At 38.8% G+C, this 26,183-nt stretch overlaps 1 protein-coding gene and 1 long non-coding RNA gene across 15 annotated transcripts in view; both read right to left on the bottom strand.

Moving 5' to 3' along the window:
- Window positions 1–10,112, bottom strand: part of PPA2 (inorganic pyrophosphatase 2) — a 113,786-nt gene extending 103,674 nt beyond the window's left edge. For 12 of the 14 annotated variants that reach the window (XR_011970159.1, XM_072623066.1, XM_072623067.1 and 9 more), the window contains exon 1: window positions 9,879–10,112. Coding sequence is in view for 13 of the 14 variants with exons in the window: in XM_072623066.1 (XP_072479167.1) it covers window positions 9,879–10,077 (199 nt within the window). In the remaining variant the exon portion in view is untranslated. Of the gene's footprint in view, window positions 1–8,998; window positions 9,641–9,878 lie in introns of those variants that run through there. The other 2 variants (XM_072623074.1, XM_072623076.1) reach the window with 1 other exon arrangement.
- An 11,520-nt stretch (window positions 10,113–21,632) lies between these two features.
- LOC140513397 (uncharacterized) overlaps window positions 21,633–26,183 on the bottom strand; it is an 81,968-nt gene continuing 77,417 nt past the window's right edge. The window contains exon 5 of the long non-coding RNA XR_011970158.1: window positions 21,633–21,780. This is a non-coding gene — a long non-coding RNA (uncharacterized lncRNA). The remainder of the gene's footprint in view (window positions 21,781–26,183) is intronic.

The raw sequence follows: 26,183 nt of genomic DNA, 5'->3' as shown, positions 1-26,183 counted from the left end.
AATGAAATCAAGCAGTGAGAGAGAAATATATTGGGAGGAGAAAGGGAGAAATGGAATGGGGCAAATTATCTTTCATAAAAGAGGCAAGCAAAAGACTTATTAGTGGAGGGATAAAGAGGGGAGGTGATAGAAAAACATGAAGTTTACTCTCATCACATTCCACTAAAGGAAGGAATAAAATGCACAGTCATTTTGGTATGAAAACCTATCTTACAATACAGGAAAGTGGGGGATAAGGGGATAAGCAGGGTGGGGGGGATGATGGAAGGGAGGGCATGGGGAGGAGGGAGCAATTTGAGGTCAACACTCATGGGGAGGGACAGGATCAAAAGAGAGAACAGAAGTAATGGGGGACAGGATAGGATAGAGGGAAATATAATTAGTTCCTACACAACACTACTATTATGGAAGTCATTTGCAAAACTACACAGATTTGGCCTATATTGAATTGCTTGCCTTCCAAAGGGAAGGGGTGGGCAGGGAGGGAGGAAGAGAAGTTGGAACTCAAAGTTTTAGGAACAACTGTTGAGTACCGTTCTTGCCACTAGGAAATAAGAAGTACAGGTAAAGGGGTATAGGATGGAGACAAGGGCAGAGAGGGATGATAGAAGAGAGGGCAGATTGGCAGACAGGGGCAATTAGAACGCTCGGTGTTTTGGGGTGGGGGGAGGGGACAAAAGGGGAGAAAATTTGGAACCCAAAATTTTGTGAAAATGAATGTTAAAAGCTAAATAAATAAATAAATAAATAAATAAATGGGAGAAAAAAAAAGAAATATCAAATACTTCTCAAGAAATCATCAACATTTATTAAGCACCTACTAGGTGCACAGCAGTGTGCCAGATGCTGAACAGGTAAGGATGAAAGAAAAAAAAGCCAAGTGAATAGCCCTCAAGGAGCTTACAAAATAAGAGAAAATAAGAAAGAGAACAGGCTTTGGAATCAGAGGAACAGGGTTCAAATTCTGCCTTTGACGTATACTACCAGTGAGTAACCTCCCCAATCCTCAGTTTCCTTGCCTGTAAAGTGAACGGTTTGAACTAGACCTCCTCTGAGGGTGGAGAGTACGGAGTGGGGAGAATCAGATACAAGAATGATAACAGGGCAGGATGTGCAAAGAAACTATTCATGACCCAGAGGAAATCAAGGGAGGGGGCAATCACTTTCTGCTGCAGTGATCAGAAAACAGTTCAATGTCCGGCTGGACTGCAACTGTGGATGCTCTGATTTATCTAATCATTTTCCAATCGATGGGCCCCCATTTTGTTCCCAGGTCCTTGCTACTACCCAAAGCACTGCTATAAAGAAGTGACGTTATATGGAACATTTCCCTCTGTCTTGGATCCCTGGGTTAAAATGGCCAGCACCAACATGTTTGGGTCAGAGGGAATAAACAATTAAGTGACTGTTCTAACATAGTTCCAAGTTCTTTTCTAGAATACTGGGCCAATTCACAGAGTTTCTGTCTCCCCACAGACCCTACAACCTTGATTATGTATTTGTCTTTTATCATCTCTGTTAATTTTCTGGGTATGAGGTGAATTGCCTTTGTCAAGTCCTGAAATAAATCAAACTCCTAAGTGGAGGAATAAGGCTTCATTAATCAGGAAAAGAGTAGCAAACCTGCCACCTTAGGGGATGTCCCACCAGCCAACTCACCGGAAACGGTTCTTTTAGTTTTAGGAGAAAAGAAGAAGGGGAGGGTCACATCAGGTAGCAAGGCCTAGTCATGAGATCCCAGTCACCCTTGGCAACGTGGGCGAGATTACTCACATATTCTAGTTAATTTTGGCCTTCATGATCTAACTCACCATAAATCTTGGCGAACAAGGCAAGGACGCCAGGAGCTGAGATGCCTTTACAAGTTACAGTGGAGAGGTGGGGACTTGGGTGCGGTTCAGTTCACCCTAACGTTGAGTAAATATCTTAAAAGTAATAATGCAAGGATATCACTGAAATTCTGACCTCACTGTCATTTAGGGAGTGGCAGGTGCACTTGGTAATTTGCATTCTAATGTTAATATGAATAGCGAGCATTTCTTCATACAACTGTAGAAGATCTGCATTACATCTCCTGCTCAAGCCCCATGAACTGCAGTGTGTGACTGTGACAGAATACTGTTACATAGCCAAAAAAAAACCCACCAAAAATATGGGGAATTCAAAGAAACACGCGAAGTAAGGCAAAGAAAGCCAAACCAACAAAACACTGCGATTACAGTAACATAACTGCCCTAAAAGACATCAAAATTCAGGTCAATGCTTGACAACAGAACATGGCTAATGAAACATATCTCCCCCTAGTGGTAGACGTACATGTGTGGCATGAGGTACATGTCAAACATGGTCAATGTGTTCCTTTGCTTTGGGTAATTAATAAAATACATTGTTTTTTAAACAAAGCTAATGAATGCATAGCAGGTTGTTGTCATTCTGTTCAAAGAGTACCACAGATACCACAGTTTATAAAGAACTAAGGTTATGGGTTATACAAAGGGCACCAGAAGCACATGGCAGGGAAGATGTATTAAGAGACCAGTGAAAAATTGCACAGAAAAAACAGGGTAAAGTTATACAACCAGAAAAGACAGGCCAGCCTTGGAGCAAGAGCAAGAGACAACTGATAGAAACCATACGCTCCACCAGTATCTAGAGAGGGTCACTTAAAAACTTCAGCAAAGTTGAAGAATATAAAATAAACCCACATCATTCATCAAGGTTGCTGTATACTACCCTATGATAAAACACAAAAAGAAGAGATAATGACATTCTATCTAAAATAATATAATGTATAAAATACCTGGAAGTTCACCTACTAAGACACACACAAGAACTATGTGAATACAACCACAAAACACTCTGTAGAAACACAGAACTAAATAACTGGAGAAATTGGAGAAATAATTGTTCATGGCAGGTCAAGATAATATAATAAAAATGACAATACTACTAAGTGAATTCACTTATTCAATACCATCCCAAACTACCAAAGGATTACTTTTTAGAACTAGTAAAAAAGGGTATTTAAAAATTCATCTAGAAAAGGTCAAGGGAGATAATGAAAACAAAGTAGGAAGAAAGAGGGTCTAGTATTACAAGTTTGGTACTGGTTTTAAAAAACAGAGATTAGGTATAAAAAATGCAGAAACAAATTAATCCAGTGGCCTAGGGATCAATAAACCCAAAGACCTCAACTAGTGCAAAAAGACTCAGTCTCTTACAAAAACTGCTGGGAAAACTGGACAGTACACACCGGCAAAAATTAGGTTTACACTCATACTTTATGTCAAGATAAGCTACAAATGAATATATAACCTATATAATCATAAACAAATTAGAGAAAGAGAGAAGAAATTACTTTCTAGATCTGTGGATATGGGTAAAGATCATAATTAAAACAAAGAATCAGGAAGTTCACAAAAGATAAAAGGAACAATTTTAATTATATAAAATTAATAAATTTTTGACTAAACAAATCCAGTAGTTAGGATGAGAAAGGAAAGTTAAATGGGAAAACAATAATTGTAGCAAATTTCTCTGATAAAGGTCTCATTTCTAAGGTATATATGGAATTGATTCAATTATAAGAATAAGAACTATTCCCCAACTGATAAATGGTGTAAGGATATGAACAGGCAACTCTAGAGGAAAAAAATCAAATAAATCCAAACTGTTTACAGCCATGAGAAAAAAAATTGTTCCAAATCACTAATAATTAGAGAAATGCAAATGAAAGCTAACTGAGATTCTACCTCACAACATCAGATTGTAAAAGCTCACCAAAAAAGCAACTAAAAAATGTTAAAAGGGCTTCTGGAAACAAACACATTAAGTCATTTTGGGCAGAGACATGGATGCAGCAGTTCCAGAAAGCAATTTAGAATTATTCCCCAAAAGTTACCAACCTGTGTGTATGCCCTTTGACCCCAATAATACAACGAGTAGGCCTATATCCCAATGAGATCAAAGGAAAAAGGAAAAGATTTTATTTGCATAAAAATATTTATAGCAACACTTTTTATAGTGACAAAGAAGTGGAAACTAAGGGAATGCCCATCAACAAGGGGATAATGGCTGAACAAATTATATTATCCGATTTCAGTGGGATACTACTGTTCCATAAGAAATGAAGAAAGAGATGGTTTCAGAGAAACCTGAGAAGACTCGTAGGAATTGATGCAAAGTCAAGGACCAGAACCACTTACAAGTAACATAAATCAATGTTGTGAAAATGAACAATTCTGAAAGACTTAGAAACTCTGATGGTGCAAAGACCCACCAGTTCCAAAGGATCAATGATGAGGAAGCTACCTGAGTCCTGACAGAAAGATGACAGACTCCTATGCAGGAGGAGAAAGACATTTTTGGATGGAGGCAATGTGAGCATATATGATACAAGCTCTGTTTCTTCTTTTTTTTCCTCAGTGGGAGCTAGCATGGTCATGAGTCAGACACAACTGAAACAACTGAACAGCACAAAAAAGGAACCTCCACGCTAAAAATGGATGGGAACCACTAGGATTTGTCAGCTCCCAATTTATGATATAGTTCATCATAGAATCTTTGAGGGGCAAAAAAGACACGACTGAGGGTGTCTCAATCTTCATGACTATACTTGATATTTTCTTAACAAAGAGACTGAAGTGATTTGCCATTTCTTTTGCCAGCCCATTTTACAGAGACGAAACTAAGACAAATAAGGTTACGTGACTTGCTGAAGGTCCCAAAGCTAGTAAAGTTTCTGAGACCAGATTTGAACTCAGGTCTTCCTGACTCCAAGCATAAGCCACCTAGCTACCTAGTTGTTGTAGTACTAAGTCAAGTAAAGATGAGTTTTGGACGGTCCATGTCATTACTCCCTTATGGATAATCAAGAGCTAATAAACATCCTAAGAATGGAAAATATCATTTTCCCTATCCATAAAGAGAAACTTAAAAGAGATTTTAAACAGAGAATTTCCAGGCAAAAACTCCCAAGCAATATGTCCAAAAAGTTATGGATGAGCAGGGCTTGGCCTATAGTCTCATGAATGACAGTGCAGAAGCTGAGTACATTAATGAACAGAGCTCTGGATTTGGAGACAGAAAAAGCTGAGCTGAAATCCCATATCATCCACTGAATACATGTGACCCTGAACAAACTTCTCTGTACCTCAGTAATATGAGAAGGCTAGACTGAATGGCCTCAAATGCCCCTTCCAGTTCCATATCTATGATCCCATGAATCCTAACTCCACTGTGATTGCACAACTACAACAGTTCAAGTGTAACAATGAGACAAACAGGCTTAGGAGATAATATGCCACCTCATTTAAAAAAAAAAAAACATTCTCCCACAGATAAGTGATCAAAGGATATGAATATGGAGTTCTGAAATGAAGAAATACAAAGTGCTAACCACCATATGAACAAATGTTCCAAATCACTAATAATCAAAAAATGCAATTTTAAACAACTCTCAGGTTTCACCTCATACCTAAGCATATTTAGCGCAGTACTGGTATTGGTCCAACCATTCTGGAAAACAATTTGGAACTACATCCAAAAAGTCACTAAATAAAACATAATCGTTGACCAAGAAATACTATTATATTAGGCTTATATCCCAAGAAGATCAAGAACAGAGGGAAAGAACCAAAAGGCATTTTTTCAGTCTATTTATATTCCCAGTGCCTAAGAAACATTAGATACTTAATAAAAGCTTGCTGATTGATTAACCCAAGTGTGCAGAAATGTTTAAAACACTGCTTTTTGTAGTAACAAAGAACAGGAAATATAAGAGGTGCCCATTAGTTGGTTATATGTATGTAATGGAACAATATTGAAACATAGGAAATGAGAAATATGGTAAATTTAGGAAAACTCATATAAACTGAAACAAAATATAATGAGCAGAAGGAGAAAAATTTACACAACAACAAAAATATGAAAAAAAGGAATTTGAAAGACCTCAGAACTCTGATCAAAGGATGTACAGATAATGCATTCTTGCTTATTGTTAATGTAATTTTGCTTCTTAATGGGAAGATTTTTTCCCATCCATTAATAGGCCCATGTGACCTGCTTAAGTGGCAAGGAAGCCTAAGTCACATGAGTCAACTCAGAGGGAACAGGAAAAGGCAGAGCATGAAGGGTGGAAGAAGAAGAGCTAGAATAGAATTGGGAGGAAGTTGGTGAGAGCAGTTAGAGCACAGGCAAGATATGACACAGGCAAGCAGACTGCTAGGCTGCTGAGTAGGTGTTTGTGGGAAAGCCCCAGCAGGGAGCAAGGAAGGTTTGGGAATGGCTCTGTCCTCTGTAAGGCTAATAGGTATTGACTTCTTGGTCACTAGGACAGATTTGGCTTTCTGGTGTTGGGAAATGGAACTCTGGTATCTGATCGTTTTTTTTCTGCCTTGTATAAGACCTTGTATGCCTTGTATACTTTGCAATTTAGAACTACCCTGTCGGTGCTGTGAATATTGCCTTGGTGATATAAATGAGGAAAAAATAACAATTTCAAAGAAGGATGATGAAAAATACCTCTCAACTCTTGACAAAGTGACTGGACTAGAAATACAGAATAAGATATGCATTCTCAGAAGTGACAATGCTGGACTGTACATAGTTGTTATAAGGCAGGGTTTCTGCTGGGGATGAAGGACCCTGTGATGGCAGATTACTAGATTGTAATAGACACAATAACAAAAAAAAAGGCTTACTTTTTAATGCACAGAAGAAAACTTAAAAGCACAGAAAAAGACACAAATACAATAGTTTTGTTGCTGCGTATATACTTCTAAAAAAAGAAACTGAGCTGATCGAAATTCCTAGTTTCTGATATGAGTCTCTTATTTTCCTTTAGAGGGCAAAATGTTTGTTTTTGTTAATGATCAATAAGGTTAACAATAAAAAAGAAACTTTAAGTTAAAAAAGTAAAACACAGAGAAACTATCCAACAATTTGTAGCCAAGTACTTTGTTTCCCATACACTTACATTACAATCAAGCATTTAATATGCACCTAGAATGTGCTTCGGCACCGTTCTTCATGTTAACATGACTTCCATACAGACAATTCAATACTAATACAAAGCAGGAAGCAAACTATTAGTAATTATTCTAAATAGCAGTGTAAGTAGAACCACTTATCGTTCTAAAATTTTCCACCTCCTCCTCCACTACTCTTTCAAGAAAATATTCCTGGAAATATGAGAAACATTTCCACTTTAAATCTTAAAAAAAAAAAAAAAATACTCCTTCTGGAAACAGTACTAGACTAATGATTTTCCAGCGAAAATAAGTTTAGAGTTGCATCACAACACAGTATATAAGCACTGCAAGTTACAAACACCTAAAGTGTGTATGAGGACAAATAGCTAGTTGCCTACTCCCTCCACCTACTTAAAAACAGCTTGAGGTATAAGCTACTCCAAAGCAACAAAGCTGTACTGAACCAACAGCACCATCTGGTGGTAGCTAGTGCCCGGAATCGGACCCAACAATTTTTTCCCTACTAGCTCCTTTCTTCCACTCAGGCAGAAAATTTCATGGTCCACATATTTCCTGTCTTCTTCAGCTCACTGTTCACCTGATTTTCTCTCAGGTAACCTCTTTCTCACATGAACACTCACATCCTCTTTAACATCCTCCTCACCCTGCTTCCTCATCCTCCTCCTGGTTAACTCAGGAAATCTCACTTCATTCTATAGAGGCAAAAAAAACCGAATGACCCCCAATCATAGCTGGTAAGCTAAGAGCAGTATTGGCAATGTCTGCCAAGAAGAAAAAGAAAGCCAGAAATAAGAAATGAAATTTGAAGACCTCATAAACCTTTCAAAATATGTGAAAATCTTCCTTTTGATCTACACCAATTACCATCTGTTCCCCACTAATTAAATGTTTTTCTTCAAAAAACAGCAACTGAGTCAAAATTTTAAGATTATTTTATATCTTTTTTTGTAAATTTTTAAATTTAAAAGTAACAGTATTGTTTGTATTGTAACTCTAACATTGAGTGCTTACTATTTTATTGCAAACCTACAATATTTAAATGTGTGTAGAATGGACGGAAGGAAGGTTGCTGTTGTGTCTGTCCTTTGTTCTCCAAAAGGACCATGACATCAAGATGATGACATGCCTTGCAGTTGACTTTGAGTGAGAGAGGGCTGAAAAGATGAAAGGAAAAAAGGACTGATTTATTAGGCACTTACTATGTGCTAAGACAAATAGGGACAGTTCGAGAGACCAGCCACAATAATATCGCTTCTGTAAAATATATTCTCAGTTCCAAACAAGTAATTCATTAAACTTTTGGAATATAATCTATTTATTAAATTCCCAGAAAACTGTCCCCTCCTCCACCCCTAAGAAAACAAGTTCCGTGTAATTGTTCCTATCTATTTGGACAACCTTCACCCAACAAGGATACTACAGTAAATGATCTGCATCCAAATAAACTGCAGTAGTTACACAACCAGTCAAGCTGTTATCAGGACTTTTTTTTTTTAAGCAAGAGAACCAGTCAAAAGACATCAGTGGCTACCCCAAATCTGGCATAAATTAGTTTATGTGACCTTGGGCAAATCCTTTAACTTCTAAGGTTCAATTTCTTCAAAGGCCTTTGGATAATCTCTAAAATCTTTTCCCACTCTAAATCCTATGGACCTGCCACTAGATGATCTCTAAGGTCTCTCACAGTCCCTCAGATTCTTTCAGATGAGGGGCAACTCACACAAACAAATACACCCTCAGTCAGTGACCCCCAAGAGAGAGGCAAGATGGTAAATCGGACAAAAAAGCCAGCTTCATTAAGAAAGACCAAGGGTCAAATCTTACTTCTGCCCTGACAGAACAAGTCACTTAACCTCTGTGTCCCGTATGAAGCAGGGCATCTGCATTAGTAGTTTCCTCCCAAAGAAAACACTAACCCAATTTTTAAAAAGTTCATCCCCCTTATTAGGAGGCAGGATTCTATTAACCTCCTTGTACCTACTTCCTCTCACTTTACTCCTCTTTACCTAGTAAACTGTGCTGTGAAAACAATGGAGAAGCATGCCATTGGACGCCAGAGCCTGTGAAACAAAACTGATACATATTTCTGATCAGTTTCACATCCTTTCCTTCCAGGGAGGCTGGCAGACTGCCCAGACCTGACTCCACGCATTGTCCTAGCTGGAGCGCTGGAGATTAGAGGGTTTGCCTTCATCTCTGCAGCAGACACCCCCCCGCCCCCAAAAAGGCATCGCACCCCTCGGTTCAAGGAGACTTTCCCAAAAGAAAGTTGGCCCCGCCCCCAAGCCCGGGAGAAAAGCTGGGAACTAATCCCCAGCCCGGATCTTTTCAACCTTCCAGTCTTTTAATTCCCTGGGGGATTTCCAGGCTGCAGAGGAGCGTGGGGAGGAACAATCGGCTCCGCGGGGCAGCCACGAGGTGGTCGCCCCGGGACGCCGTGACCGTGCAGCGGGGCTCCGAGGGGGGAAGGGAGGGGAGGGCCCCGCACCTAGGGGCGGACGGAATAAATGGAAGGGGGGAAATGCAACACAAGCCCGGGGCGGTTTGGGAGGGAGGGGGCTTGCAGTGGAAGGGTTTGTCACAGCAAGTGGTGCGGAGGGGGAGGAGGGAGGAAAAAGGTGGAGGAGAAGCTGGGGGAAGGGAAAGGTAGAAAGGGAGGAAGAGGAGGAGGAGGGGGAGGGGAGAGGAGCGAGGGAAGGGGAGGGAGGCGGGGCCCCGGCTCCGCCCCCAGCTTACGCGCTGCGGAGCAGGGCCTCGGGGGCGGGGCACTCCATGGCCCCGCCCCCAACTCCGCGGGAGGGGAGAGGAGCCGGAAGCCAAGGGCAGGCCTCAGGTTGGGCCCCGGCGGCGGCGGCGGCTGCGGGGCCTTCCGCGCCCGGTACTCACTGAAGTAGAGGCGGTACTGCGCGGAGCACGGCTGGCCCCGCTCCTCAGTGCTGTACTGGCTCATGGCTCGGTGCGGCGGCGGCGGCGATGGCCGCGAACGCCCGGCCCAGGCCGCGACCCCGGCGCCCCGCAGCGGCAGCCCAGGCCTCGGCGGCCCCGGCGCAGGCCGCAGCAACCGCAGCAGGGACAGTGCGCGCATGGCCTGCAGAAGCCTCTGCCGCCTCCCCTCTTTCTTCTTCCTACCCCTCCCCCCCAGGTCCCGCCCCAGGCCCCGCCCCCTGCTCCCTGGGCCCCTTCCCCCCTCCCTAGGCCCCGCCTCCAGCCCTGGCCCCAGAGCCAGGTCACCTTGAGACCCTCCCTAGCCTACGCTTCCTCGTGCGTAAAAAATAAATTTTTTCTAAAAGGCTCCATAGCACCTACTATGTGCCAACCTCTTGCTGAGCATCTTTTACCAATATTCACTAATTTGAATCTCACAACAAACCGAGAAGCTGCAGTTAAGACCCCATTTTACGGCTGAAAAACAAGAAAATGGGTCTGGTGACCTGCGGAGGCTGGATTCGAACCCAGGTCTTCCTGACTTTGTTCCCAGCAGCCAGCTAGCCAAAATCTCACGTGACCACCTCGGGGAAGGACCGACAAAAGTACAGAAAGGGCAGAAATGAGGTTTGGAGCAACACCCCCTGCCACGTACCAAGATAAGCTCCAGCTGGATCCAGGGGGCATCAGTATAACGCATTAGAGCAGCAAGGAGAAAATTACGTTTAGATGTGTAGAGAGAGGGGGAGATCGCCCCACAAAGGGCACAAAGGCTTGGCAAGAGGAGATGCCCAGCGCTGATGGCATGAAAGGAGGTCAGCACAAGTCCGGGAGAGCCACGATTCAAAGAAAAATTATTAAATGGGGAGGGGAGACTCTGTAAAGCATTTTTCTGATAAAGGTCTATACGTATATATGCGCATATTTACCCATTTTATTTATGTGTATGTATATATAGTGTATATGCCTATATATGTATTCACACATGTGTATCATCTGCATATTTATTTGCTACGTACTTACGTAATAGAGTCCAACAAGGCTGGCTGAACCAAAGGACTGGGCTTTCACCGTATAGATAAACATAATATATTTGTGTGTTTAGAGAGAGATACATATACAGATGTGTATATGTATGTGTGTGTATATTTACATACATGTATATAAATATATGTGTATTGTATGTATATGTATATATGTATACACATAGAAGGGGAGAGATACATAGAAAACTGATTAAAATTTATAAAATTAAGAGATATTCCCTACTAGTTAGATAGAAAATGTATATAAATAGGCAGTTTCCAAAGTAATCCAAGTTATTAATAATCATATCGAGGGGAAAGCTCTAGATCACTAAAAGTGAGGGAAATATAAATAAAAACTACTCTGAGATTTTAGCTTATATCATCAGATGGGCAAAGATGACAAGAGAGAAAAATGACAAACGTTGGAGGGGAACCAGAGAACAGATACATTAGTTGCAAGGTTTGTGGGGCAATGAACTGGTCCAGTCAACTGAAAAGCAATTTGGAACTGTGCCCAGAAAATTACTAAACCGCATACGCTTTGACCCAGCTTTGTCACTATTAGGACTATACCCAGAAGAAAGCGAGGAAAGAGGAAAATGATCTATATGTACAAAAATACTTGTAGCTGCATTTTTCATGGTAGCCAAAAATTTAAAACAAAGGGGGTGGGGTAGAACTATTGAGAAATGGCTAAACAAATTGTGTAAATGAATACAATGGAATGTTATTACACATAAGAAATGTTGAAATAGAGTTTTAGAAGGAACTGGCATGAACCTTATGAACTGACTTGAGAGTAAATAGACATTACTAGAACAATTCAAGTGATGATAATATTGTAGAGAAAAAGGATTTTGAAAGACCGTAGATCGGAAGATGGAGTCAAGATGGCAGAATGGAACCAGCGCTTTGCAGAGGATCTCCTAAAACAATCTAGAAAGCATACCAAGTCAAATTTTGGGCAGGAAAGCCAATCAAAAGTCACAATGAGGCATTTTTCCAGTTTGAGGTAGTTTAGGAACATATAAAGAAAGGTTTTTCCACTAGGGTGGGAGCTTACAAAGAGCATGGAAGTAGCACTAATAGTGGTGACAACACTGGATTGTGATGGTGGCGACAGCAGATGGCTACAATACAAAGTTCCAGGGATGGTATGGGGCCTGAAAACTTAGTCATAAAGAAATCCCAGAGCCCCCTATACTAGCATGGGGAGCAGGATCAGGTGCCATCTGGAAGCTCTATCACCCACCACCCATTTCCAAATCATAGTTCCAGGGCAGAGATGGTGGGAGAGCAGGGGTCCTACCTGGGAAGGACCAGAGCAAAGACCGAGAGAGCTGTGAAAAGACCTATTCCTGGATCACAGTACACTGGAAGCTCAAAAACTAGCCCCCCAACCCCTTCCCCAAGCTGTGTGACCAGCAGAAAAACACTAAAAAGTAGAAAATTAGACCAGACATCTCCCCTAGAAGTGAGCAGAGCCCACTCATATAGAGTTCAAAGTCCAGGAAGATGCTGAAAAAATGAGCAAACAACAAAAAAAGATCCTGACTTTTCAAAAATATTATTATGGTGAAAGGGGAGCTGAAGACACGAACTCAGAAGACATTGACTTCAAAATAAATACAAGCAAAAACGTCTCAAAAATGAAGACTGGACAAAAGTCTGATAATAATTCCTAAAAGAGCTAAAGAGATTTTTTTAAAAATTTAAATGCTTTATTAATGTTTCTTTTTATTATTTTAATTCATTTATTTTTAGTATTCAACATCCACTTTTATGAGTTTTTTTGAAGAACAAAAAAATGATTTTAAAAATCAAATAAGAGTGGTAGAGGAAAAATTAGGAAAAGAAATGATGACTGTATAAGAAAGTTGTGAAAAGAGAACAGTTTCAATAGAGGAGGAACAAAAAATACTGAAAAAGATAACTTTAAAATTCCGAATTGTGTAAGTGGTAAAAGAGCTATAAAACCTCACTAAATAAATAAACTGCTTAAATAAATAAATAAACTAAATAAACTGCTTAAAAGTTAAGCTTGGACAAGTGGAAGCTAATGATTAAATGAGATGATAATATTAATTACTAGTCATTATTAATAAAAAAGCAATAAAACAAAAGAACTTAGACGTATTTCAATAAATTATAAACAAAAATTGTCCAGACAACATAGAAGTAGAGGACAAAGTAGAAATTAAAGAATCCACTGGTCACATTCTGAAAGAAATCTCAAAATGAAAACTCCCAGAAAATATTAGTGCCAAAATTCAGAGCTCTCAGGTCAAGGAGAAAATACTTCAAATAGCCAGAAATAATTCAAATTTAGTGGAGCCACAGTCAGATCACACAAGATTTAGTAGCTACTATTATAAAGCAGAGAGCTTGATATTCCAGAAGGCAAAGGAGTGAGGAAAAATAATAAAATTCATCTGGAGGAACAAAATGTCAAAGTATCAAGGGAATCAATAAAAAAAAAAAAACGCGAAGGAAGGAGGCCTAGCAGTACCAGGTCTCAAACTATATTGCAAAGTTGTAATCATCAAAGCAGTTTGGTACTGAATAAGAAATAGAGTTCATGACAAATGGAACAGTAAGATTCTGACAAAGGTCAGATTGTGTCGTTCAGTCATTTAGTTGTGTTTGACTCTTCCTGACCCCATGGACCATAGCATGCTAGGCCCTTCTATCTTCCACTATTTCTTGAAGTCTGTCCAAGTTCAAGTTCATTATTTCATACCTGAGATATTTAAGAACCTGATACAAATGTATAAGAACAGCAAATATTTTCAAACAGATAAATAGTCAAAGGATATGAAGAGACAGTTTTCAAAAGAAGAAATGCGAGCTATGAATAGCCATGGACCGGGGAGGAGGAAAGATTGAAATCACTTAATAAGTAGACAAATACAAATTAAAACAGCTGTGAAGTTCATCCTCACATCTACCAGACTGACAAAGATGATCCAACAAGGAAGAGACCATTGAATTTAGTGATTAAGAAGTAAAGAGGTGCCCTCTTACATCCTGAAAATGTGTCACCACTGGACCAAAGAGATCACTGATACCTTGAGAAAGCCACATCCATGGAGTATTGAGGTCAGAAGCTAGATCACAAGGGACTGAAAACTTAGAAGGGAGAAAGTGGAGCAACTAGTGTGACATGATAGAATTTTCTAGGAGTTTGGCTATGAAAGGAAGGGAAAATGTACAATAATAATGTGAAGGAACAGTAGGGTCAGTCTTTGAAAGTTTTTTTAAAGATTTGGGAGACCTAGTTTGTAAATAGTCACTGCACAAAGCCTTCACCTTTCAACAATATGCAAGTCCTTGGTAGAGGGGAAGGATCTTTTTAATGCCTAACCTTATCTATTAGCCTGAAACCTGGAGAATCAGTGTAAACCTATGAGGATTCAAAGATCATGCTAAGATTTGGAGTGAGTAACGTAAGTATGAGTCAAGAAGATAATTCATTGGATAGATTGGTAGGTCTGAAGTCAGGAAGACCCAAGTTCAAATCCAGCCTCAGACATTTACTAATTATGTGACCCTGGAATAGTCCCTTAACTTCTGTTTGCCTTAATCCACTGGAGAAGGAAATGGCTAACCCCTCCAGTATCCTTGCCAAGAAAACCCATTGGATAGTATGGTCCACTGGGTTACAAAGAGTTGGACAGAACTGAATAACAACATAAGTTAGCATATCTAATAAGTATTAGATTGGCCAAACAAACTAAAAAGAACCTGAGCATTTTTTTTAAGTTCTTTCAAAGAATAATCTGTTTTACTAGCTAAACTTTTAATAAAGAAATAGAATTTTCAATTTTTTTTAAAGGATGGAAATTAATGTATAATTCTGATGAACCTGAACACAGAACAATATTCTGCTCGACCTTAAGGTCAGCGAAAGACAACTAAAGCTTTACCTTAGTGATCTAACCAAATGTTAGTAGTATTTCTAATGTGAAGGTTCAGGTTTTTTAAAAAGTGATTAAATCAAATGAAAACACTAAAAGACATCAGAATCCAGACTATATACACTAATGGGAGTTGGTTGGAGGCAGGGTTTGAGGGGAAATGCTGAAACCAATTCAAATTGATTATTAAATTTTCAGTTTGAGCATTTGTAGTTTCCAAATTGACAAACACTATATCAGGGCTTGATAATTTTTTTATTATTATCTAGACCTTTTATTAAGGGGATTTTATCTATGAAGATTGGATTCAGTCAAAAGACTGCACTTGAGGACCTAGATGGCCACATATGGCCTCAAGGCCACAGGGCCACTAGGTCATTAACCCAGAAGCTAACATTCTAAGGTATCCATTTTTCATGGGGCCATACATCCTGAAAGTCAAGATCCCTCCTCCTTCTCTCAACCACAGTCTTCCACATCTGTGACCAGCTGCTAAACTTGTCTTAGAATGTTGAATCGAGGATATCTTCTCTATATTCTTTGCCCTAAGGCAGATTCTACAATACTAGTTATAACTCTTTGTATTTTTTTTCTTTGTTTCTCAGTATCTAGCTCAGGTCCTGGCCCAAAGTAATCTGGCGCAGGGTTTATTGTATTTCATTTTGCATACTGTATTATTTATTATAAAATATTTGATAATTTATAGAGCCCAATTGAAATCAATAAAACATATGAAGAAAACCTGGGATATTTATCCAAGAGAAGAGAAAGTAGAGAAGTTACAACTTTATTTAGGTCTGTAAATTTAAGAGATGTAAGGTGGTATAGAAGAAAGAAACCTGAACTTGGAGTCAGGAGAATTAAAAACTTAGAACTCCCCTGCTTTCACACTTAACAAGCTACCTGAACCTCTCTGAGAATGTTCTCTTGTCTGTAAAATAAGTATAATGATAATCATGTCATTATTTTTTGTTTTTATTTATAATGATTCATTCTTCTATCATGATTGAGTTCATAATCAAAGGCCCTAAATTAACAGATTGGATCCTTGAGGGATATTGATTTGTTTGGGAAACCAAAAAGAAAATGGAGCTTGAGGTTATCTCTGAGCTCTTCTACCCACAATATACTACTTTCTGCCCCACCCCCCCACCCCCAGCCCTGGCCAAGTATGGTACCACCTCCTCTCTGCCTTAAGGGTTTGAACTTTCCACTTCAAAGTTCTCCATGAATTATGATAATATTGTTAGTAGCTCTAGAATATGCCTAACTGGTTTTGCAGGAGGACATGTCCCTGAAACTTTTTTTTTTCTCCTCTATTATTGGGTGCCCTAGATATGAAAGTATGAAGGCAGGTAAGGGCCAGAAAGACAGCTGGGAAATGGAGAGGTTGAGTGTCACAATAACAGACTTATTCAGACCCTGGAGAATCCCTGTAAATACGGTATTATCACCAACTGAGATGTGACGGGGAAGATCTGGCACCATACTTTCAATTAGTTCCATGTGGCCCCCGAAGAGCACTTTTGTGCAGCTCACAAAAATCACCCTAAACTCCAGTCAGAGAAATGGCAGATCATGCTTAAAAGATCTTCAAAACCCCAGCCCTCTATATTGCCTTCCAAGTTTTGCTATTCCTTTATGCCCCTGGTCATATCACTGGTATTGTGATTGGATTCTGATGATAGGGTGACCCACACTGTACCCATCTGTGAAGGTATACCCTTCCCAACACTGAGTCATCTTCCTTCTGGATCTGACTGATTGTGACCTAACAGATTATCCCATCCCAGAGAGACTGTGACTTCAGAACCACAGTGAGAGGGAAATTGGGCAAAACATGATAGAAAAGCTGTGTTGCACTGCCCTAGACTTCAAGCAGGAATTGGCTGCCGCTCCTCTAGTTTATCTAGTGGCAAGGAGAGATTCAAATTCCCAGAATCTCTCTTCCAACTGCCTTTCTTAGGTATGGAATCAACTCAAACATGAAATATGATGTCGATAATCATAAGGATCTGTGTATACCAATACTACTTCATGTTAGAGGCTATAGTTTTTTGGTTGTTTTGTTTTTCTGGTACCATCATGTTTCCAGGCGTTGCTAACAGGATGCAGAAAGAAATTATTGTCCTAGCCCCTTACACAATGAAAATCAAAATCATTTTCCCCATTTAATAGCAAGAACTCTGCTTTGGAGGCTCCATCTTGGCCTACCTGTTCACTTTCCAGAAGATTATATATCAGCAGGCAGGAGTTATAATGAATCTGGACTCTCCATTATACGCTGCTGTTCATCCTTCATTTTCTAAGTGGATCAGTGATGTAACAGGGTGATGTCTTGACTTCCCAATGAATAGGATTTAAGGGAGGCAGAGTTAGTGGATAACCTCCGATGGCTAACCAAGCTCAAGGCACTTCACAGCCACTGCTTCAGCCACCTTCATGGACTGTTGGAACAAATTGTTCTCCTCCACCCATTCTGCTGGGGGAAGTCTTCCCAAACTTGCAGTAGTCATTCCCCTAAGTCACTGATGGGTTTCAAGCCTGTTGGCTACTCTCAACCTGGTTTAGCCCTTCTGCTGAGAAAGTTTTACTGGGGGTAGAGCGGATACTCATGATGTAGTTTCTTGGAGTCAAATGCTTCTAAATGGCTTATTGTTTTTGTTGGGGTTTTGGGGGGGGGGTGTTTCTTGTTAAAGAGTATGATATGATAATTACCTCCAAAAGAGATGAGATTGGCATGTCTTTCTACATTCCTCCCTTCCTTATTCCTTTTTTTCCCCTTTCTTCCTTTTTCTTTTCTCCTTTATTCTTTTCTTTCTTTCTTAGGGGGGAGGAGGACTTGAATTTATATTTAAAAACTAGAATAGTGAAGGTGATGAGTAGCAGTTTAAGTATGTTGGAGACAAACATCCCCAAAATTCTACATTGCATTGTCAAGACTCTTATTGTACTTAAAAAAACCCAACATAACAAGCATATGCATTATTATAAGGAATTACTTTCCTCTAGGAAGACTGCTCTGCTTTATAAAAAGGAGCTAATTACATAAATCCAAGCAAGGGAGGAGAAGAGGGGTGGGGGCAATAGTAGTACTGCTTCCATGAAAATTATGTAATCCTTTAAAAAACAGACTTTTTGTATCTTCCGCCTTAATACCTGTTCTTCTTTAGTCAATTGTAAGAGTCATAATGGTTACCTCTTTTCCCTCACAATTCTCCAACATAGATATTTAATGAAGACTTTTTATAATTTCCTGGAGAGTTCAATGAGATTAGTGACAATACTTGGGGGAAGAGAGGATCTTTACCTGTACGTTCACTTTAAACCAGTTCATATAAAAGTGTTCCTGTTAAAGAAAAAAAAATATTGAGATTGCTGGGAAAAAAAAAACTATGGGACCTCTGACCTCACCCTTGTGAAAAGTTTGTTGGAAGGGCAGCCTCTAAGACAAAGCTGAATGGGTACAGTTTATTGAACAGACAGTATATGGAAGCTGCAAAGACTTACTAACCATAGCAGCTAGAGACAGAGACAAAACCCTTGGTGTGAAGGAAATTAAGGTTAAAAAATAAATATAAAGCCTTTAGGGAGCTACTTAGATGTCTGACTGTTTAGTGTTCTTTGAAGTTGCCTCCTGAGGCAAGAAATGTCCTTTTTTGAGAGAAATGCCCATTATAACTAAGCTCTGACAACTGAGACACTCCCCTTACAGAGGAGAAAAAAGTTTTATGGGATTTTTTTTTTTTACTGGTTCGATCCCTGCCTGTGTGAGGACCTTCTCTTACTAATACACTCTTCTGAGGAAGAGGATGCTGAAGATTTCCACTGAAGTTGGAGACCTCACATCAGGAGAAACTCCTCAATCTCATATCCTGTGAAGCCATGGCTGCAGCCGATCAGCAGTGATCCTGAGATCGGTGAAACACCATCAAGCAACAGCCACACGAGACCGAAAGGAAGCAGTGTACAGCAAAGACTCCCTGCCATTTCCCTGTGCTGATCAAGGGAGCGGTGGAGTTAGCAGGGTCAGTGAAGGCACACTGGTGTTACTGCAGTGATATCAGCAGAAGACATGGGAAGCTCTGCTTCATTAGAAATATGAATTGTCCTTTTAAATTCTTGCCCTACATACACGTTCCCTATGTGTGTGGTCATTGTTTCCACTAACGGATAGAGTGTTGGACTTAGAAGCAGACAGACCTGAATTCACACAGCCTTAGACACTTCCTAGATGGGTGACCCTAGATCGATCTCTTCACAGTTATTAGCCTCATTTCTTCTTCTGTAAAATGGGGATGATAACAGCACCCACCTCCCAGAGTCATTGTGAGGATCAAATGAGATGTTTGTAAAATGTTTAGCACAGTGCTTGATACATAATAAGGTCTTAGTAACTCTTGTCTTCTTCCCCTGTTGTGTCTATTTGTGGGACAGGTTTCTCTGGATATATGAGGAACACACTTTATTGTTACTTACTATTCCTATTTCCTTGATTTGAAGTTCCTCTACCGCATGCCTGCTGATGTACTCCTTCCTCACTTACACTCTAGAGTCTCTAGTTTCCTTCAAAATTCATCTCAGGTCCCACCTTCTATAGGCAACCATTTCTGATCCCTCTCCCTTAGTTCCAAGTGCTTTCCCAAATACTTTATATCTATTTTGTATCTATCTATGTCTGTTTCCTCAAACCAAATGTAACACCTGGAAGATTGGGATTGTTTTACTTTTGTCTTTATCCTGTAGTAGACATAAAATGTTTGTTGATATATTTTATTAAATATTTTTGCTTGAATTAATTTTGTTATTTGGCTGAGTTGTACAAATAAGCCTTTTGGAGGCTCATGAGTTTTGGTTTTTTTCCGTCTGCAGATCTACAGAGTACCTTGAATGTGGGTTAGTTTGCCATAAGGGCTCCTCTTTATTAGATACAGGATACCTCACATCCTACACTAGCATTCTGGAAACTAACAATATGTTAGTTGAGTTGAATTCAAGCCATAGGTCTAATTCTTTGTTATAGAAGACAAGGAGTTGGCCAGTAGTCTGTTTTAAGAAGTCTCTGAAAGTCAGCTTTCTTATCTGTAACTTGAGTGGTTTGAGCTAATTGCATCTCTAAGATCCTATCCAACTCTAAAATTCCATAGTATCTTCCTGTATACTCCTTCTCTTGACTTTTTTTACCTTGTTATTAAAACTCACAATTGGAGGTCTTCATGGGCTTCTTTCTTCCATCCTTAGAGCAACATTACTTTGGATCAAATCTTCCATGAGCTTAAAAATGCTTAAAACCCTCTATAATCCTGATTAGCATCTTTCTGCAGAGGATTTACCATCTTTAGAATCAAATACATTATCATACTCTAAGGTAGTTCCTTTAAACTACCTTTCTACTCATTTCCATACCCACCTCAACAACCACCTTAATGACCTCTTCTAAATAACATTCCCCAAAAGAACTTACATAGAACATAGATAGGAAATAACTGGGTCAGGATTCCAACCCAAGATCTCTATCTCTAAATTAATTCTTTCTTCTATAATTTCGTATGTTTATTCAACTATAGGAGTCACTGTTACTTTGGTTCAAAGTTGGGACTCATATTCAGCTTGTGCCCCTGTAGTCTCTACCAAGACACCAGAGGAACAAAGTATTTCATTGGGCTAGAATATCAAGTAAATAACAGTGAAATAAAGTAATGCAATTATCGTGTTGCTCTCCTCCAGTACACAAATGGGCACAAACTCCTGCAGACTCCTGAATCACTGGGAAAGGGAACAAGTCCCTGGAAAACTCATAATCTCTGGAGGAAAGGTTTTGAGAAGCCACCTTCTTTCTATCATGCAAATAACCTTGAAACTTCAAGAAGAATCTATTGTTTGAACATACTGCACAAAGGTTCTTAACCTTTTCTGAGTCATAGAACTCTTTTGGCAGTTTGATGAAGCCTCTGAATCCTTTCTCAGAATAACGATTTTAAGAAAATAATCATTGAAGAAAATGCTAAATTTCAGGTGGAAGTTAGGGAAAATAAAGATGTAATTTTTTTCCAGTCCAAGTTCATGGATTTCCCCCAGTATCTATCCATGAACCCTAGGTTCTATAGAGTACCCTTTTATAGTTCAGTGCAAACTAAACTCTTCTGAAGAGGAACATAATTTCAGGTAGACTTCCTTGTTAGCCATTCTCCTATAGACTGGCTGAGCTATAAACTTCTAACAAGGATAGTTTTTCTCTGTGTTACCTAGGTTATAAACTCCAAACAAAAATGATGATGGTCAAATGGAGGCACTTGTACCCATTCATGTAAGAAAATAAATCCCGTTTTTGTTCACATATCATAGTGGTTATATGGTGCTTTGTTTCCTCTTAGTAGGAAAGGAAGCTTAATTGTTCCATTAACCTTTCAAGATCAGATGGTTTCAACAAGACAGATCCCCTCTGAGACTAAGTTGTGGGCTAATTTCTGATGATCTATAGATTCATCAGATAGGATCAAATGTTTCCAGATGTCTGGTTCTAGATGCATTATTGCTTTGTGGCATTTATAAAATGATAGATTTCTTGAGGGGTTGGTGAAATGATGAAAAATTTTCTCTCTGAAAAATGCCTCAAATTAGCTATACTTCTCTGTTTCCTAGTCTGAGGTATCCAACTGATAACCTGACACATTTAGAATAAATAGTTCACAGGCCACTCTTGTCAGCCCACCTTAGCCTTGTGAATGTAATTAACTTTTAATGATGATAACTAACATACAAGTCTCACATGTCCTCTGATGAGGAAAAAAAAACAATATGGAAAAATTTAAGGCCTTAGAAAAGTAGATGTTTACTGGAAGCCACAGTGGAAGCACATAAAACAAGAATAGACCTTATTCTTTTAGAGAATAACTTAGATGTCTTCAAACTCTTTTTCTGTGTAAAGAAGAGAATGTTGTGATTGATTAGACAAAGCTAAATGAATCTATGGTCATTCAAATCAGCAAAATTCATGTTCTGTAATTTAGTAAAATATTTCCAAGAGTTTATCTCAGAAGTGTCAAATTTATGAGATTACAATGCCAATAAAAACAAATTAGTAGTAGGCAAGGTGATTTAACATCTGTCTTTCAGTTTCATGTAAATCTTGTATATATTTCTTAGGGTGATTTTTTTTTAGGTACATAATAATTACTCTAAATTTAAGAACTCAGGCTGTTACTTTCTGGCCTTTTGCTTATATTTCTTACCATATTCATTCATATAGAAATATTCATTGAGGATTTATTACATCAAAACATAGTGCTGAGTTCTGAGGCAGAATACCAAAGAAATACAAGGTACAACCCTATGCTCCAAGTACTTACAGACCTATTTGGGAAGAAAAGACAGGATTCAAATAGAACAATTGAGTGACAATACAAAATAGAAGATAGAAAATGACATTGGGAGTGACTGTAAATCTTTTTTTTTTAGTACTATATTTTTAGCACTCTAAATCTTCAAGTGGGAGAATAACATAATGAAATCAGTGCTTTAGGGGAAACTAATATGATGGCAATGTGAAATGAGAGAGAATAAAATGGAGGCAGGGGAGGATGCACCTAAGCTGAACACCAAAGAGGATAATCCAAAGGATAGGGAGGGAATGGAGGGTGTTCTAAGTATGGGGATGGAGGTGCTTTGAGCTGTGATTAGAAACAGAATACTGAGAAAAATCATTATTTTCTTTTTATATTAATAAAGAATTTTATATATGGGATTCAAAGAACCTCTTTTTGATTATTAATAACCAATTATTGGTAGGTTAGTTATTAGTATTTTTTTTTCTCTTTTTACTTCCTCATTCCAAACTCAGTCCTAGAACAGGACAGGGCTAATGACACATTCTCCTCAATCTTGAACAGGACCTCACCCAACTGGGAGATTTTGTTTCTGATTAAAGAGTAAAGAGAATCTAATCTAGGTGAATTCCAGCCCATTGTCCAACTCAGGTAAGACTTTGGAAGAAAATAGTTTCTTTCATATAGATTGCTAGAGGCTAACTGATCTAGGATGATGCTGACATGATCGGTCATTTTCCCCCAAACCCCTGATTAGAAAAAACCCTCCTCTCATTATAATATTCATTCTCTTATTAATTGTAAGCCAGAGTTAATTTTCACACCCAGGATACCCCCTTTTCCAAGGGTATTTAAACATTCAGCCACTTGTTACCAACCTCAATTTGTTGATTATTTGCTAGCCTAATTAATAAATTGGTTATTAATTACCAGAAACAATGTCTCTCAGGCCTTTCATTTGTCATAAGACAGAGATAGAACAAAATGTATGGAGAAAAGTAAATAATACATTTTGCCCAGAACATAGAGTATGTAATAGTATATAACGGAGAGTAATAAGAAATTAGTCTGGAAAGATAAATTGGAGCCTAGAGAAGTTTATATTTTATTCTAGAGACAAGATGGAGCCCCTAAAGCTTCTTGAGCAAAGGAGTAACATGATCATAACTGCACGTTAGGAACATGTTTGGTAGCTCTTCAGAGGATGGGTTGACCAGTTAGGAGGACCACATATTGAAGCTGTTGCTCTCTTTCTAGATCTCTCACGTGTCCCCTTCTCTCTTTTCACATAGGCATCAGCCCAGTTTAGGCCCTTGTCATGTTTCTTCTGGGTTGTTTCAATGTCTTCCTAATTGAGTCTTCCTGACTCAAAACCCCTCAAATCTAATCCATCCTTCCTTCAGTTGCCAAAATTATTTTCCTCAAATGTAAATTTGACCATATCACCCCACAGCTTAATAAACTCCAGTGGTTCTCTGTTTACTTTAGGATCAAATATAAACTCCTCTGTTAGGCATTTAAACCACTTGACAACCTAACCACAATCTACCTTTCCAACTTTATTCTCAACTATCAAACCTTTTTATTGTTCCTTGTACTCATTAAAAAAACCCTCTAAAATATACAAAAATGTATACTATCCTGTTAAAATTTTACCTTGCCAGCCTTAGGGGCCACTGAAGCCCCTAATTAATGGCCACTAAGATCCAAGCGGTTCCCTCTTCTGAGACCTTAAGAATTTTATTTTGAACAAAATGTTATGAGTTCAAAAACAATCATTCACAACACCTAGTTAGAAAAAGTCCTGTGTTTAGGCAGAGGTTAGGCTCTCTGATTAAATGTACTACAATGATATCTATTTTTAGTTAACCCCTGGCATCCTTATGATTGAGGCAAAAATCCAAGTTACTGAAAAGTTGGGTAATGAAACAACAGATAATATCATTATGTTCATGAATAAATTGTCACCAGGCAGGGTAGAGACCAGGACTTTTCCCTAGTCCTTGAATAAATGAATGGATGTAGTCATGACCAGGTCTTCTGCTCCAAAATGCCTATAGGATGGCCCTCCTCTCTATGTCCTTTCTCTCCATAGTTCAGTTCTACTTGTTCTCCTTTCATTAGTTGTCCCAGGGATGCTGATTCTTGGTTCAATTCTGTATCACCCATAGGCTTCTTCTCTACTTCCAGATCCTCAGACTTCCTGTGTGTCTGAGATAGCTTCTTCCTTTTAGACAGATTCCTTAAGGCATGACAAGTCATTGATAGAATGACCTGGACTGATTAAAGGAGATGTACAGGTTCTATTCATACTTAATTCTGATTGATTGACTCAGTGAAGAAGGTCTTGGTACTTAACAAAGGTAAAAATTAGTGCCTATGAATTTCAAATTTAATACAGTCACAAAATTTGAAATAGATACTACCTAAGTTATAGACACTAATGGCTTTTATGGGGGAACGATATCACAAAAAAAATTTATTCTTAACACTAGAGAGGTAAACAGAAAAATTAAGGACTCTCTTCTGTGTTGTTCTACTCACCAGCTAACATTTGGTCTCTGGCCATGCCATATTAATTTATACAAATAGACTTAGCAACAGTCAACTAAAATGATTAGCCTTCTATAATATTTTCTTACTCATTTTCTGAGTCCACTGCTCACATTTGGATTATTGGGTTATCACATATTATTCCTAAAGCTAAATTTACATAAATTTAGCTGGGATGCATAGACTTCCATATCTCATTAAACTTTGGACTCCTTTATCCAGGAGGAGTAGGAGAAGAAGGAGACTTTATACTCTTCCTGTTATCAAGTACATTTCCTGAAAATATGAAAACCATTACTAAATGCATTGCATTTTTCCAAAGTCAATTTTCATTCCATACTTGCTAGCTGAGATATTTTTTCTCCTAAATAGTTGGCATTGTTCTATCACTAAACTCAGTAGTTATTACCAGAGTGCAACCAAATGTCATCAGCTTTTTCTTCTAACTCTAACTCTTCAACACATCTATTCTTGTTAAAAATGTTTCTGGGAGTCAATTTTTCTTTGTATTAAGGTAATGCTGGGAGGCTTACTTCTCCAGAGCATATGATCCAATATCAGGCTGGTAATTTAAATTCAGCAAGCATTTTAGCCCAACCCCCTCCCTCCTTGTTAATCTTATTTTCCTTTCCCATCTGATGAAAATCATTGTTTGAGTTTACCTTCCTAACGAATAGTGATTTTCAGAGCATCGTTAGTACCTTTGCATGCTACGTTTAGAATATGCATTTGCTCTTAGCTCACAGTGTATTGTCATCAGCAGATAAAGCATCGCAACTTTCAGCCATCCAATCTGCAGGCTCATTAATCATTTCATGTTAAATGGCATTAGGCTGATTTTCTTTATTCTCCCTTGTGGGCATGGACAATTTTACTGTTTCCATAGACTCTAGCATCCTACTCTTTGTCGAGACTATTTTGTTCTATTTTATTTATTTTAAGCAATTTCTGATATTATTTTCATTTGAGAATATCCTTCCCCCCATAATGAGCTAAGTTTAATTTCTAAGAAGGAAAAACATGTCTTTTCCAAAGGTCTTTTTATGAATATATGATTTAAACTAAGTGCTTTTTATAACTCATGCAGCTGCTAAGCACCACCTAGTTTTAGCTCCTACTCATAGCACGTCTTAATATAAAAAGTATGTGGGTTTCTTTCTTTTCTAAATGAGGTGGTAGTTCACTTGTCTATTTTTTAGTACAGTTAATGTGCATCTACGAGGTCCTTACTTGAATGACAGACAGAAGGCAGATGTGGAAGAGTTTCAAAAGAAGATTCCTGAGTCTACATTCTAGTTAGCACACAGCTGTGTGCTCCCAGATGAGGGGGATTTATCCTTGCATTGGAAAGGAAAAGGGAATTCTTCTATTTTGATGCACTTAAGCATCGAAAGTGAAGAATCATTTCACATTTAAAAATCAACAATCCTTAAAGCTGTCTGT

This window comes from Notamacropus eugenii, chromosome 7 (genome assembly GCF_028372415.1).
Source record: "Notamacropus eugenii isolate mMacEug1 chromosome 7, mMacEug1.pri_v2, whole genome shotgun sequence".
Lineage (NCBI taxonomy): Eukaryota > Metazoa > Chordata > Mammalia > Diprotodontia > Macropodidae > Notamacropus > Notamacropus eugenii.
The sequence above is the reverse complement of the archived record's forward strand: the minus strand, read 5'-3'. Positions and strand labels throughout refer to the sequence as shown.